General features: G+C 35.0%; 1 protein-coding gene across 1 annotated transcript in view; it reads left to right on the forward strand.

Annotated features, from left to right (window-relative positions):
• The window catches only part of LOC150107366 (venom phosphodiesterase-like), a 291,454-nt gene that overhangs the window by 126,065 nt on the left and 147,711 nt on the right, over positions 1 to 17,678 (forward strand). Inside the window, exon 8 of the mRNA XM_090391228.1 lies at positions 7,179 to 7,288. Within this exon, the coding sequence (XP_090247354.1) occupies positions 7,179 to 7,288 (110 nt within the window). The remainder of the gene's footprint in view (positions 1 to 7,178; positions 7,289 to 17,678) is intronic.

A 17,678-nucleotide genomic window follows, 5' to 3' on the forward strand; every position in this document is an offset into this window, starting at 1 on the left:
TTGTATCCTATGTCTTGTAGTGTTGGGTTCTCAAGGCCGGTTTGCCTGCTTTGTGGGAAGACCCCCAGAATAAACTGGGGAAAAAACCCTACTGTCCATGCCCAAGGCTGGCTAACTTGGCTATGGCTGAGAAAGATTCTTCATCTCCTCACATCACCGACAGGAATCGAACCTAGGACATTCCTTCCCCAGGCATATGGTTGTGAAGCGCACAGCCACCAGGCTAACCACATGGATATTTGTAAATTATCAGAATTCTGTGGCTGATTTGACTATACATAGGATGAAAAACAGGAGTTTCAGAATAGAAAAGCATAGTACTATGAGATTGGCTAAATCACCTCCAATTGTGAAAAAGCTTGTATAAAGATTCCTCTCATGACAAGAATCAAACTCAGATCTTTCCAGAATCAAAGGGCATGATGTCCCATTATTCTTCCAATTGCACTATGGAGATACTTGTAAAAATTATAAGTAAAAATTTCTTTTGCTTATGATACCAAGCTGGATGGAGTAGTAAACTGTTCGGTTGACCTTAAACAAGTGGAAGTATGGAAGGAGGGTACCATTTACAAATCTAAGTACATGCAATTTATGTAGTACAGTCAACTCTCACCATAGCTAGTTTAGGAATACACATAGGATACATTTTAGAAGTTTATATATATTAGTAGAAACCTAAGTAGACATTTTAAGAAATAAAATTAAACCCGATAACCTTCATGAAAAAAGCAAATATTTATCATCATATAATTTTTACCTATGTTTCATGGTCATCTTCAATAGGAACTAACTGGACTACAAGCACAAGAATGCTATGAAATGTGAATGAAAATTTTATTACAATAAATTATTCATGTAAGGTTACCTGTTCAGTTGTTTAATAGCAGGAGTCTGCTGCACTTGAGTAAACTTGTCTCTACCAAAGAAAGGTTAAATTAATTATTATTATTATTATTATTCAGGCCTCCATGGAGTCAAAAGACTCATCGTGGGAGGTCCTTCCTAAGAAACACAAAGTCTATCAAGACTCATCAAGGGGAGGTCCCCCCCCTAAGAAACACAGTCTATCATACCACTCCTTGAACTCGTTGACCATTCTCGCTCTCACTACTCCGTCAGGCAATGCATTCCATGGTTCAACCACCCTCCATGCAAAGAAACCACTCCTCACCCTCTTGCTCACAGTTTCCTTTCGTAACTTCTAGGGATGGCCTCTTGTCATCACTCCTTCCCGCTGTTCAACCAAGCGAAAGAACTCCCCAGTGTCAACCCTGTCACCACCTCTCAACAGTTTAAAAGTCTCAATCATATCACCTCTCCTTCTTCTATCCACCAAACTCTGCAGTCCACATTCCCTCAGCCGATCCTCATAACTATCATTGTACAGGCCTGAAACCATCTTTGTTATCTGCCTTTGTACCCTTTCCACAGTTAATTTATCCCCTTCAAATCCTGGGGACCAAATCTGAGAACAATAGTCCAAGTGTGGTCTGATCAGGGTCTTATACAACAGAATGATAACTGTTTTATCTCTGCAGATCAGTGTCCTTCTCATTATTGCAGCACTCCTCTGTGTTACCTTCTCAATATGTCCCCTAAATTTCAGGTTTCTATCAATCATCAACCCCAGATCTCTTGTCTCCCCTTACTTCCTCCAGTATAACTCCTTTCATAGAGTATGCAGCATCCCATCGATGTTTCCCAAACCTCAAGACCTTACATTTTGCTGCATTAAACCGACACCCCCAAGTGCTGTCTAATATGAGTGGACCTCTCACAATGAGTCTTATGACTCCATGTTGATCAGGAATAATAATAATTGTTATGGATGGTAGGGTAGGTTAATTAAAAATTCTTATATAAGGCATTGGTCAGACACATAGACTGTTATGATCAGCATGTTATGTTATGGTCCTTATAGTTTCCACTGTAATATTCAAATTCTGGCGATGGTTGAGACATGAGCAAATCAGGTAATATCTTAAACTCTGGAATGTTAGATGAGGAAATGTTAAATCCAGCATTTAGTAGATAGGCAGCAAGGAAGTTATTGAGATTTTACAGGATTAACACAGAAGGGATTATACTTGTATATAAAATGAAGGATGAGTAGTGGGGAGAATCAAAGGTTATCCCTAGAAGTTGCATAAAAGTGTGAATAGGAGGAAGAAGAGCAAGACTTAGATTTTTCATTTAGAGAGTAGTGGTAGTGGGTAGAATGCATTGCTGATGCCAAAACATGCTGTGAATGCTATGTGTGTGTGTGAATGATTTTTAGGCACAATATATGTTGCTATCTGAATGAGACCTTCCACAATATGGCTGACTTTAAAGGTTTGCTAAAATAATGATAATAAATAGCATACATAAATTAGCACTGTCAAATATATCGGTATTGTTGATATCTGTTTTTGTATGTCAAAATAAAAGTATAAAAAAAAAGAAAAGAAAAGAGAATGTGAAAAAATGGAGGGGGGAGAGAAGATAATCATAGAATGTGAATATACACAAGCCAGCCTGCATAGGGAGGGGAGTGGATCATGTCACTTGTTTTTGTTGACTACAGCGTGATTGAGTGTCCTGTTTATTGCTCACACTTTTTATTTTATTTTTTTAAATTTTTATTATTATTACTTTGCACCAAGCTCCTTGGTTATGGGCTGTGATGTTTCTCAAAGTATACTCTCATTTGTCCCTCACAAACTTAAAAATGACCAAGCACCTTTTGTAGTAGTGTTGCATAGGGTAGGAATTCAGGTAATTTGTTTTTAGTAAGTTTTTGATATCAGTTCTATAATATAATGTTAATCACTTACATAATTTTAACTATATATCCCGTTTTCCCTATCGAGTGGTATTTATAACTCACAGATCTTTTAATCTATCCTCATAAGGAGCATTCTATAGACCTGACATAATCTTGGTTACCTGTCTTTGAATCATCTCCACCACTTTCTCATTGTCAATCCACATCTGGATCTGTGTACAGTAATCATATATGTTAGCCAGCCTGGTTGGCCAAGTGGTTAGCATATCTGCTCTCCAGCCAAAAGGCTGCAGGTTTGAATCCCACCATGGGCATGGATGTTTGTGATTGTCTGTGAAATTACTATTGGTGGGACAGCAGTAGATGATGTGGTTTGCTGTAGTTGGTGGATTGAGTGGTGGAGACAGAGAGTTGTAGAGTAGGTGCCCTCCCTCGATGAGTTTTTGGACTTCTAGGAGGTGTCATGTAATAATAATATCACATTAATGTCATTTATATATTGTTATATAAGGACAGGATAGTCCACCTTCATTACGGCACAGTTAGTTAATACATTTGTGGCACAGAGTTTAACTTTATCATTCAAAACATTAACAGATATTTCATTTTACATCTTGTAAAGCATCTTCCATGTTGGCTGAAAAACAGTAGAAATATTAACAGTCTGCCACATCTTGGATCATATTTAATGTTTGTTCAACCTTCACAGAAGAGAGAGAGAGAGAGATGCCTACCATGACATTGTGCTGCAATCTATTTCACCATCCCCACAAACTTCACATAAAACATTGTGAATTTGAGTTTTTTTTTTTCAATATAGAGTTTCAATTTTGATGTATAAATGCTGCTAGTCATTGTGCAATATCGAACCTGAGCTATGTTTTTCATCCATTCTGCAGTCTTATTATATGGAGCAAGAACATCAGGAAATCTAAACAAACGCATGATAAATGGGGGGGGGAGAGGACTTTATTACATCATCCTACTGGCTATGCATGTGTGGTGTGTATAAGTTTTGAAATGATATTTATATTTTTAAAGTAAGGTTTTTAAGAGTATTTGAGTTTCCTAGATGTCATGCAGCAGATTAATAAATTCTGATCCTTGGAGGTCTATTGATAATAATAATATAAAATTCCTGTCTCACCCATGAAAGATTGTAATCCTATAGCACATTAGTACCATCATTAGATAGTATGGGAATTCTGCTCTAAAGACTAAATTTAGTACTTTTTCAAGCTACTTTGTGCTTCCAACAAGCACAGTAATATTCTCACACTGGATATAAAAATCACATGCACCTAAAGACATTCACAAATATCCATGCTATGAGATTCAAACTTTCTGCCTGGAGGTTTGAGAGAAGAACACTAACTACTTGACTGACTAGACTGGATTTTACTTTTGCTAGGGAAAACAAATAAGGAATTCTTTTAAATTTATTTAAAAAGTGATATCATGGACTCTAGAATGTTAGATATAAAGAAATGTAAAAAATATGAGGAAATTAAAAAAAAAAAAAACGTGAGATGAAATGCAAGGAAATCAAATCTTGTATGTCAAAAGCAATTCAGTATTAGTATTGGCAATTATTTAAAATGACTGCTTTTTCTTGTTACTGTAAGTAGCAAAGGAAATGAATTTTAGCAACTATGCTTTTAAAGGGTAGGAGGAATAGATTGTAAAAATTGGCTAAGGAGAAAGGTATATCTTAGAAACTTGGTCCTTTTGTGAGTGGTAGAAGGTATATACAAAAAAAAAAAAAAAAAAAAAAGTGCTGTGAAATAAACTAATTAGATATCTGTAATCACTGTATTTAAATTTTCTTTAGAAAACAAATTCATCAATCTCATTTGGACTAGTATTTTTATAGTTTGCACATTTTTCCGCCATTGTCTCTTTTTCTGCATAATACTAGTTTAGGACTGAATTAAGGTACCGTTTAATAATAAATGAAGGGAACAGGCATACCAGGTGTAAACAGTTTAACTTTCATGGCTCCAATTCCATTCTTGCATTACATCTTTCTCGACTCTGAAAATCTCGGTTTTAATGTTGTTTGTTTTAACAAAAGCTTTGGTGTCTCCATAAAAATTTGTAATAAATGTTAAAATATCAGAATCCATTTTTACATTTTTTAGGATAGTAATCCATTTGTTTCTATTAACTGAATCAAAGGCCTGCTTAAAATCTATAAAACAACAGTATATGGGCAGGTTGTATTCCCAATATTTTTCTGCTATATTATTAATGGTGAAGATATGGTCTATAGTGTATCTATGTGGCCTGAATCCTGCTTGGTTTTCCTCTATGATTTTTTCTGTAAGCGCCTGTGTTCTCTTTTGTATAATTCGAATGAATAGTTTATAACTATGATTTAAGAGTGTTATGGGTTTGTAATTTTCACATATTCTTTTGTCTCCTTTTTTGTGAATTGGTATAATAATTCCTGTTTTCCAGTCAGTTGGAAATACTCCAGTATAAAGAATTTGATTAAATAAATTCATTAAGAAATTAATGGCTTCCTTGCTACCATATTTCCATAGTTCTATAGATATTTCATTTTTACCCATAGCTTTTGAAAGTTTCATTTGGTTTATTGCATTTATAATTTCTGCTGAGGTTATGGGTGGTGCCTTTTCATATATCATCTTTTCTGTTATACTTTCCTCCTCCTGTTCTTTTTGAAATAATGTTTGATAGTAGTCCTTCCAAATTATTTTAATATTTTGTATTGACCCAGTTTCTAGATTGTTTTTATCTTTCATTGCTAATGGTTTATCTTTATAGATCTTAGTTAATTATTTGATAATTTTGTATACCGTTTTATTATCGTTTCTTTTATTAGCTTCGCAGAGTTTTGCCTTTTCCTCCAACCAGTTATTTTTGGCAGATATGCACATTTTATCAATTTTGTTTTTAAGATTCTTATAATGTTGTTTATTTTCTTCTGTATTTTTTATATTTAATATATGCTTTGCTGTTCTTTTTTCTTCTAAAGTATTTAGAATTTCAGGGGTTATCCATTCATGACTTGGTCTTGATGTTGTACCAAGTATGTTTCTTGCAGTACTTGTAACAATTTTTTTACCTTGATTCCATGTATTTTCTATATTGTCATAGGATAATCTTCTAAACTCATTTCCTATTAGTGTCTGATAATTATCTTGCATAGATTTCTCTTTCAGTTTTGACAGGTCCACTTTGTTGATAGGAGCTTGTGATTTACGATACTTGAATTTTAGTTTAATTTTTGCTGCTAGCAGTTCATGGTCAGTGTCGAAGTCTGGAGTTTTTAAAGTTCTAACATTTTGCACTGATGATTTCCAATTGCGTTTGATTAGAATGTAATCGATGCAATTCTTTGTTGTACCATCTGGTGAGGTCCATGGGAAGGTCTATGGAAAAAAGGGTGTTACAGATAAATAGATTATTTGCTTTACAAAATTCTAAAATTCTTTCACTTCTTTCATTTCTGTTATCAACTCCGAACCTGCCCATAACATCCTCCATGCCTGGGGTGAACTTCCCAATTTTGGCATTAAAATCTCCCATCACTATTAATATATCTTTCTTATTGGTCTTGTCTATTAGATCTTGCAACTTGGATGTAGAATGAGTGTTGTAGAACAGTGCTTGCCAAACTTCTGGATGTCAGGGGCCCCTTTGGAAAAATTAAAATATTTCACGGTCCCCTAAAAAAAAAAATCGTAATATAGATATATATTATTATAATATGTATTGTATTTATATTCAATACAAAACATACACAGCGAATATTGCAAAAATCAAATGCAAATAATACATTTTTAGCATCTTACATACACATTTGACATGGCACATTATCTCATATTTTTATATAGATAGATATATTGTTATTGTACATTTGCAGTACAAGCACATGAAACATAAAACGATTAGTAATAAAGAAAGAATTAAAAACTTAAAAGAAGTTTAATAACAATTTAATGTGATGGATATGTTTCAATGCTGCTACACCAATATCAGGTAAAATATTTGAAACTGCAATTCTTAGATTTCTGTTTTGAAATGAAACTTATATGAATAAGCATATATTTACTAATATTCATTAAGCGCCAAAATACGCAGGAAGCAAAATTTGTGAACGCGCACCAATGTGCGATTTTTTCCAATAAAATATAAAACATAACAAAAAAGAAATAATAAATAATAAAAATTAAATACGCTTCTTTTAAGATAAAAAAAAATCTACTTAGTCTTAAAAGATTTTAAATTTGTTTTCATTATTTCACGACCCCCCCTCAACAAAACCTACAGCCCCCAAGGGGGGGGCTACGGCCCAAAGTTTGGGAAGCGCTGTTGTAGAACGCCAAGACATCTATATTAAATTTCATTTTGAATAATTTATGTACATTATTTATTTCAGATGTGGATTTCAGTTGAAAAGAAAGGTGAAAAATCTGGAACATTTTTTTGGCCTGGTTCAGATGTAAAAATATTAGGAGTCAGACCTTCATTTTATCGCAAATATAATGAGTAAGTTTATCACATTTGCATTCTAAAACATGTTCTCTAGCCTGTGTCATAAATTTCACTTTCATGAGATAAGTTAAATCCATTATTTAAGAGTCACTAACTAGACATGTTTGAACTTTCAGGTTTCATCGGTAGGAGATAGTATTCCCAGAGATACTATGAGTTAACTCATAGTGTAAGCAAGTGTAAGCTATTGTTTACATCTCCTTCAGTATAACATAGATGCAAACATAATTTCTTTGATAGTAAATGTGCTATTCAGCTGGGGAAAAAAATGTTTTCCACATCTCAGATTCAACGTATTAGAATGTGATTATGTATTTTGTTTTTTGTGCACTGAAAGACATCTGCTATTGAGTTAATTACTATTATCGCCAAGTGGCTAGTCTTCTATTGATAAAATTCAGAAATATGAAAATATATCCATACGTTTATTGAGAGATAACTGTGTGTTATTTGTTCTGTATAAGTAACATGTAGTCACAGTTGAAAAATATTTAATTACGATGGATTGATTACAGATATTTCAATTCAAGTGTCGTGGATCATCACCTGCTGGGGAAAAAAATGTTTTCCACATCTCAGATTCAACGTATTAGAATGTGATTATGTATTTTGTTTTTTGTGCACTGAAAGACATCTACTATTGAGTTAATTACTATTATCGCCAAGTGGCTAGTCTTCTATTGATAAAATTCAGAAATATGAAAATATATCCATACGTTTATTGAGAGATAACTGTGTGTTATTTGTTCTGTATAAGTAACATGTAGTCACAGTTGAAAAATATTTAATTACGATGGATTGATTACAGATATTTCAATTCAAGTGTCGTGGATCATCATCAGTATAATACAGTTAGAAATAAAAAAAAATTAAACGACAATGAAGGTATATGGGGAATGGAATCTCTCTCATTATATGCAGTTGTGAGACAGCTAGGTAAAAAATTATACTATTAGGATCAATTGCAGTGTGTGTGTGTGTGTGCGTGCACGTGCGATTATTAAAAAAAAATTGAAGCATATGTGTTACATGTAATAAAAACTTATATAATTAAATACCATACTTCTTAAAATAATTTTTTTATTATTATTAAGAACTATATTGTTCTTAATAAGAACAGTATAGTTCATAATAAGATTTGGGCAATGCCGAAGTACTTCAGAACTTTCTGTAAAGAGAGACACTTATATTTATGGGAACATATATGTAGTAATTGCCATAATTCCAAAGGATCCTGTGGCTAATATTAGTAATCTCATGTTCTGCTAGGCCTGATTTCTTCAGTTTCTTGGATGAAATGTGGGATGAGTATTCAGAAAGGTATATAGAAACAGATCAGTCTTTTGATCCAAAGTAGAATAACCTGCAGTTGCATGGGACTGAATAGACTACAGTTGCAGTAGAGATGTAAATTTATCTTCTAGGGATGGTACCAGTGAGCTAATTGAATTTACAGGCTTGAAAGTTGTGGAGATAAGATGAAAAGCCAAACGGCTATTTTTTTCTGGCGAGGTTGATAAGTTAAGGGGGGATAAAAATCACTTATTGTTTTTCAGCCAGTAAGCGAAACTAAGATCAAAAACTACGATCTGAATGTTTCATGCCGACGAACTGTCGGCGGATCCAAGCGTAAGTGCACACCAAGGCAACTCGTTGCAAAGGTGGAGCAAGATCCCTCGCTATTCTTGATATTTTCTCATAATGTAAAAACACACAGCTCCTAGGAGATGTAGTACTGTTTTACATTATGAGGAGAAGTCACTGCCCAGACCGGTTTCGACCTTTTTTTGAGGTCTCATCAGTGAGTAGCTAGACCTAGAATATTAGAGTTTAAGTGAAAAGAACTTACATACTTTTGCTATACGATTGCCAGAAAGGTGTGTCACTATATCATATATTATCCCCCTTAACTTATCAACCTCGCCAGAAAAAAATAGCCGTTTGGCTTTTCATCTTAGTTATAATATGTTATAATATAATATAGTGACACACCTTTCTGGCAATTGTATAGCAAAAGTATGTAAGTTCTTTTCACTTAAACTCTGATATGCTAGGTCTAGCTACTCACTGATGAGACCTCAAAAAAGGTTGAAACCGGTCTGGGTAGTGATCTCTCCTCATAATGTAAAACAGTACTACATCTCCTAGGAGCTGTGTGTTTTTACATTATGAGAAAATATCAAGAATAGTGAGGGATCTTGCTCCACCTTTGCAACGAGTTGCCTTGGTGTGGCATTACCAAGTGGTCACTTACGCTTGGATCCGCCAACAGTTCGTCGGCGTGAAATGTTCAGATCGTAGTTTTCGATCTTAGTTTCGCTTACTGGCTGAAAAACAATAAGGGATTTTTATCCCCCTTAACTTAGTTGTGGAAATATTTAACTTTTTCAGGGTGCAAGAAATGCATTCCGAAATGCCTTTAATGTACAGGATGGTGACTATGTGTGAGTCTTTTCTTCTAAGAGAAGGTGAAGAAAAATGACTGATAATCTTCTCCACTGTTTTGGGGTTGTGACTATTGAGAATGGCAGATTATTTAATTGTAGAAATTTCTTTCTGCAGTAGATCGAGCAAAGAGCAGATAAAATGAGATCAAACATAATTTGTGAGAGATGGAGAGCTGAAGTCTGATGGATATATCGACCTGAAAAGGAAGGTTTGTGAAAAACAGATGTTGATGAGGTGCCATCCTATTCTCTTTTTATAAGAACATCAAGTAAAGACAGTTCCATTTGATTCAAGTTCCATAGTGTAGTGAAACTGATTCTGTGATGAAGTTATTGATTTTTTTGTAAGAAGATGGCTAGATGTTCACATGAATTATTCCAAACAGCAAAGACATCATATATATAGCAAAGCCATATTGAAGGATTTGGATGAATCATTAAAATTTTTTCTTCTAGTTATTCTAAACAGAAGTTAGCAAGGATGAAAGACATTGGAGAATCCATTGCAGTACCTTCAATTTGTCGATAAAGCTTTTCATTTCAGCAAAATATCCAGAATTCATGATGAGCTTGACGTCTAGAATGTCTGATGGAAACTTAGATGATAAAAAGATGATTGGGGAGAGTTGATCATGCAGCCTTGACTTGGGGGGGGGGTTCAAAACATGGGGAATATTTGTTCAAGAAGTTTATGTGGAGCTACAAGGCAGGTGATTATGACAAGCTTAGCAGAATGCTTGAAACTGTGCCATAGCAGTGCAAGGAAGATAGTTGATTGATATCTGGAGGATGCAATACACTTTGCAAGGGCATGTTATCCAAGTGAGGTTACTGATGTGACATGTGGTAGGGACTGGTGTGAGAACAGAAGTGGATGAATTGGTAGTTCTTTGGATAATGCAAAATTCCAGTGTAAATACAGTCATGAGAATAGATGGGATATCTTGTAAAACTCATGTTTTACAAGAATGTGCAAGTGAACTGGCAATGATTCTGATTAGGCTCTTAAAGTCTCAGCTCTGGCAGAGTCCTAAGGGAGTGGAAAGAGGGCAAAATAATTCCTTTGCATAAGGGAAAACTCTTCAGTAGCAAATTATAAACCAATCAGTATCTCAGAAGTGTTTATAAAAGTACTGAAAAAGTAAAAGTTGTTTATTTTATTTTTTCCCACCAGAGGCCAGGCTATGGTCAATGGTTGACCGAAGCAGCTAATCTCAGCCTGCTTTGGTATGTACAATGTAACTTGTGATCCATTGTGTATATGTGTAGTCCTGAAGATGATCTTGATATAAAGGTTGAAATATCAAATGTTATATTGATATAATTAAAGTTGAGATATTTAATGGGCAGTTCATGAAGGTCTTTCATCCTTATGAATGTGACATCATTGAGAGTTTGAGAGCAGTGGGAATTAAGCAAACTTGATATTAACACGAGGGTGGTCTGAAAGGTTCTCAGCCTCGACCATAGATGGCAACACTATCGGCAAGATTTTTTTCTTTTTAAGTTGATACATCAGTCATAAGCATCCATGTGAAATTGCAAGTCATTCTATCAAGTATTTTGTTTTATGCAGCTGTCTGAAGCAAAAGTTTTAAGCTGCCGAGTTTAAATGTGGCTATAAAGAGGATGTATCTCTATGCCTAATCGTAGATGGTATAGACTGACCCAGCTACAAACTAGCTAAACATTTAGCCAAAGTACTTTCTTGTACTACTGGCAATACCTTGTCACATATCAAAGACTCCATCCATTTTAAGTCCAGTATACAAGACTTCACTCTCACACAAAGTTCACTTGGAACTTATCCAAGCAGAATTTCCTCCTGATATCTCAGCCCTGTTTCAGTTCACTATGAACTCGAGCTATTGTTTGGTAAAATAAATTCTACAAACAAACGAGGGTACAGCCATAGGCTCCCCTCTTTCTCCTCCCTTAGCTAACTTTTTCATGGAGACATTTGAAAAGAATGCCCCAAATTCTTCCCCCTTTAAGCCCATTATTTGGCTATGCTATGTAGACAATGTATTCACAATTTGGTGCTGGGGCATCTTAGACACTTTCCTATCCCATTTGACAGTCAATATTCAAGGATATAATTCATAACAGAAAAGTTAAGTAATAACAACAGTTTGTCCTTCTTAGACACCCTGGTTAAAAGATGACCAAATGGATCTCTGATCTTCACAGTTGACAGAAAAGTCACACACACACACAGGTAAATACATCATTATTCCCCCCCCCCCCAACAATTTGGAACTATAAAAACTTTAGTCCACCAGGCAAAATTAATTTAATCAGATACCATCACTCAACACAGAATTCACCCTCATAAAAAACCACATTTTTGGCCAATGGCTACACCTCCTACCAAATAAAAAAAAAATTTAACACCACGTACCAACACCCCCTCTCCCCCTTCCAAACACTGATTATAGAGAATCCATCACCACTCTCTATATTTGTGGTGTCTCGGAGAAGGTGGCCAAGATCTTAAAAGAGTACAATCTTGTGACCACTTATAAACCACACAAAAAAAGCTAGCAACCCTTATCTGCTCTTCCAAAGACTAGATACAACCTCTGGATTTACCCAGTGTGTACCAAGTACCCTGCAGCTGCAATCATTCATACTGTGGACAAACAGGTAGGATAGCCAATATCCATATATCAGAGCACCAGCATTACATCCATTTCCACCACTATGGCTGCTCAGGATTAACAGACCATGCCCTTGATACCAGGCGTTGTGGAAAAAGTCACCTTACTCAGCAAATTTAAATTCTAGAAGCTTTTCCTTGAATCAGCTGCAGCACTTATCAACTATCCGAAACTAAACAAATATGGTTGTATCAAACTGCTTCTCATGTGGGAAATCCTCATCAGCAGATAGTAAGCCCAACAACCAAGAACACCCAACCAAAGCCAATAGGTTGTGTAATTATAGGACTGTAGATCTTCCTGTATATTTCATGTTCCATCTTTATTACTGAAGTGTGCCTGCATGGACGTGTTTAATATCAGTGTATTAATCCCTGAAGATGCTGATTTAACTTTGGCGAAATACAGGAAGTAACAGTTAAATATTTTTAGTTATTATCTAGTGTTGTTGTTAATTTCCTTAAACAACATGATGCTGAATAATAATATAATTAAGTTCTTTAACATGGTAATGTGTCTCCATAATTATTCATACTGATCTTTCAGGATCACTGTGTAATCTTGAAAGAAAAAATTCATATGTTACATTAGTTATTCAATTTAGTTAAGGAGTCCCTGCAGATTTGTATTAGATTTATTTATTATTACTACTAGAGACCTCCAAAGAGTCAGGGACTCATCTCAGAATCTACATATCACCTACCAGCTGTCATACCTTTTATTGAATTCATTCTGCTATCTGCATTCATCACTTCCAAAAGTAAGCTATTCCAATCGCATACCACTGTATGAGAAAAATCTAGCTCTCACCCTTTTCTTGACTGCATTCATTCTTGACTTCTATGGATACTCTCTTGTCCTCTTCCTATCCTCCATAAAATGAAAAATTCCATCTACTGGTATCCTACATGGCCATTTTAGCAGTTTGTAGGTCTCATCATCCCCTCCCTCCAATCTAATGCTAGTATTTGCAGTCAACAAATTCGCAATCTGTCCTTGTAAAATACATCCCATTCCTGATATCATCTTTAACACCTCTAATTTACACCTACTTCACTGTATCTGCATCACCTTGTAAACCATGAGACTAGATCTGTGCACAGTAGTCCTTATTTAAGAGTATAACATCACATCATCTGCTGCTTAATCCTTATGTGTTGATCAATATAATGTCCCATTTATGCCATACAGTAGCATTTTAAACAGTTTTTCTCCTGGCACATTGTGATATGCCTTTTCCAGATCTACAGAACTTAAATATAGATCCTCGATTCTCATGATTTCTTAACTATTTATAGTAAAGTAAAAATTGGATCCTGAAAACTCTATTTGGTCTAAACCCAGCTTGTTCTTCTCCAAGCTTCCCTTCCACAATTTTTTTTAGAGAACACACAATTTACAGACAAAAAAAAAAAAAGTGGAGTTGAGTGCTCTAAGACCCTACAAGGAGTCCTTGGAGGTGTCACACAATAATAAATCTTGCCTGTAACATAACATAACATCCAGTATGAAAATTCTTCTTTAATTCTCAAATTCAGTAATTCAGTTTAATTTCAATTTTTACTGATAGGTACTGCAATCATCTGGAATTTGATCCTTTGACTAAGCCTTTAAATTATGCTGTGCAGCCATTATAAAACTTTTATACCTAACTATCTGAGTGTTTCTACTTAAGTGTTATCCATTTCAGGTTTTTGATGCTTTTTCTACCTCAGTGTTGATATATAGACATATATACTCCTAACTGCATTCCTCTTCAATATTTTCTGCCACTATTCCATCACTTCCTGTTTCATTTATGATAGCAGACTTTCAGGGTAATACATTGAAAGACTGCTAAATGCCAATTCCTTTTTCTTTGTAATTTTTAATAACTCAAAAAAATTCCTCCACTTCTTCTTTGGACCATAGGCACAGCTAAGTCCATTTTCCCATTTTGATGTTTGCTCACATCACTACATGATATCACTACAGTAATAATAGTGTGGACAACTATTATTACTGCCTGAATATAACATCTCATATTTGCTATTCAGAAGAATCTCACCTGATTTTTGTCTTTGTTTCAGTAATATTGATCAACATGGTATTTCTCTAATTCATTTACCAGTTCTACTTTTTTCTGTTTCTAATTCTTATGTTGATGGTGCCTATCTTTGTTCCAGTGACTGACTTTTCACTGTTTGTTCTTTTTTTCCCCCTTTCAACCAATAAGAATATATTTTGGTAGCTATATCTGAAATTGCCAGCTAATCCTCATTCTTCAGCATTCAGTTAGACACTTAAAGGAAATGGGTATGTACACCACAAGAAGGTGAGGATTAGAAATTAAGTCAAGAGTGCTGGTCAGTTCTCTGCATTTCTTAAAAGGCTTAGTGTTGAGATCTCTTCCAGTTATCCCAGATAGTTTTGACTCATAAGGCTATAAGGCTACTCCAGAGGTGACAGTTACATTACTGTATGGTTGAAAGTTTATTTTTCACTAGGTTAGACTATATGGTTATTATTCAAGACCTCTGTGGGTTTGAAAGACTCATTATGGGAGCTCATCTTTGTGTTGTCTAATACGAGCCTCCCATGGTGAGTCTTGGGAGGCATGTCTCTCACATCAAACTGATTCTCTGTTTGCACTTTTTGAACATCCCTGTCAGGCAAAGCATCCCATGATTCAACCAGCCTCTATGCAAAAGAAAGAAAAAAAAAAAAGCCATTTCTCACCCTATTACTCAACACTACCTTTAGCAATTTTGGAATGGCCCTGTTGTTCTAGCATATGAAAACTCTACCCTGTTGTTATCCACTTCTGTATTCTCTTCAAAGTTACTTTATCTCCTTACAAATCCCAGTGACCAGATCTGAGCATGATAAACCAGATGTGATCTGGATTGGAAACCCTTTTATTTCTGGACAACATCCTTTTCAGTATTGCTGCAATGCTCTGAGTTGCCTCCACCACCTTTGCAATATGTACCCTATACATAAAATTTTTACTGACCATCATTTCAAGATCCCTTACCACCTTCACTTTTTTCTAGTATAGTTCCACCAGTAGAGTATGCACCTTCTCATCACTATTCCAAATTTCAAGATCTTACATTTAGTCATGTTACACTTATATTCCCATTCATTCATCCATCTTTCCAGCTTATTTAAATCCTTTTAAAGGACCAGCACTGTTACTAAATAACCCTTCCAAGCTTCACATCATCTTTGAAAAACTGAATATCTCTCTGAAATCCAATGACAGTATTATTATTATCTAACCTCCATGGTTAGACCAGACAAACTGGCCAGTAGAACACATGCAATTTACAGACAAGAATACTTAGAAGTATAGGGGTGATCACCCTTATCCTCATATTACGGTTAAGAAATCCTTAAGTGCCTGTTAAAGCCACTGATGGATGGAATGGAACCTCCATGGAGTCAGAGAATCATTGTGGGAGGTACATACTGTCACAAAGCTCCTCCAACTGTGCCTTAAACTGATTCAATGTGTCTACATTCTCAACACACTCAGGTAATGCATTCCACTCACCAACCCACCACTCTCCATGCAAAGCACTCTAACTCCTTTTTATTGCCTTGTTTGCATTTGAGCTGGAAGGAGAACTCACACAAGCATTATATGGCATGTTTCAATTCGTGGTAGAATTTTATTTGAAGTTAGCCTCTGTGATCTGTCATAATGACATCGAGAATTTCAAATGCAATCAAACAAACACTTATTTCATGTAATTGAAAAATTGGACAATAGTTATAGTTAGATACTGTGTTTCTGGTGCACCATATGGTTTTGCTTGCCTATACAGTGTAGTTTCTGTGAGAGGGATACATCTGATTCGTTAGTTAGGTGCCATTTTTATCCCAGCTGTCTCTAATTGCACTATTTGTGGAGAAATATATTACACAGACTGCAAAAGCCTCTGTACCTTATTCAGAGATACAATAAAACTGTTTTTTATTCTTGCATCTACAGTATATAATGGCTGTTGGGGAGGGCGTGTTGTTTTTTGTGTGAGAGGTATATATGCAAAACCTTTTAATTTCTTTTTTCGTAAAGTGAAATCAGGGGTGCCAGTTATACGCGAGGGCAAGTTATATTCGACAGTAAGTTTGCCGACAAGTCAACATCCTTTTGCTGCTTCCCCTGCTCCACTGACTTCTGTGGTGAGTTGCAGTGCATAAATATTTTTCTCACTACCATTTTTTTTTTTTCAAGCCAACATCATTATAATCAGTTTAATAATGCAATAATCAATTTTAATACTGAATAATATTATAAATTTTTGGTGATTAGAATGGGATATGTCAATGAAACTTACCAGAAGTTAATTTAATAATGTAGTTTCCTGAGGAAACTACAATATTGTAGCATTAGTTCTGTGATTGATAACTAATTTAAATGTACTTTTATATTTGTTGACATGCTACACTATACATTAAGTGTATTAATATTCTTTATGATTATGCCATAATTAATTATTAATACTTATTTACTAAAATAAATAGCCACAGTGGCGCACTCAGGATTTAATCTTGGAGGGAGCACCAGTAGGGCTTTAGGAGAAAGTATAGCTTCCTACTTTGTCCTCATTTACTGTTTGCTGTGCCTGCGTGCACGTGTCTTGCTCACAAGTTCCTGTTGAAAATGGCAATGTGATGTTGCCAAAATATTGGATTTGTATTAAAAAGTTATTTTAGTGTATATCCTAGTCTACGTTGTTATTTCCCTAAACTATTTAGTAATAATTAACATCATTAGTAACAACAACAAAAGGAATAGATAATTGCAACGCAGTTGTAAATGCACTTGCTGAAAGAGATATAGATCCCTCTAAAATTGTATCAGTAACTACTGATGGTGCTCGCAGTATGACTAGAGAGGAAAATGGGCTCGTCAGTTTATTTACCAAATATATTGGACATTCAGTTCTGGGTTTTCATTGTATTATACATCAGCAGGTTTTATGCGCAAAGGGCTAGTTTCAAGCCACTGGAAGATATGAGCATTGTAACAAAATTGGTAAATTTTATATATTGGCACGTGCTTTAAATAAACGATAATTTATAGAATTATAAAGTGAGGTAAACTCAGTGTACAATGGTTTACTTATGTACAACACTGTCCGATGGTTAAGTTGTGGGAAAGTTCTTCAAGGATTTGTTGAGTGTTTAGATGAAGTCAGACTTTTTTTACATAATGAGAAAATCATTGAAAAATACAATCAATTAATGAACGTCGAATGGCTTTCGAAATTAATGTTTTCTACTGAC

Source organism: Typopeltis vanoorti, chromosome 4, assembly GCF_054136105.1.
Source record: "Typopeltis vanoorti isolate ZY-2024b chromosome 4, IOZ_Tvanoo_1.0, whole genome shotgun sequence".
Classification (NCBI taxonomy): domain Eukaryota; kingdom Metazoa; phylum Arthropoda; class Arachnida; order Uropygi; family Thelyphonidae; genus Typopeltis; species Typopeltis vanoorti.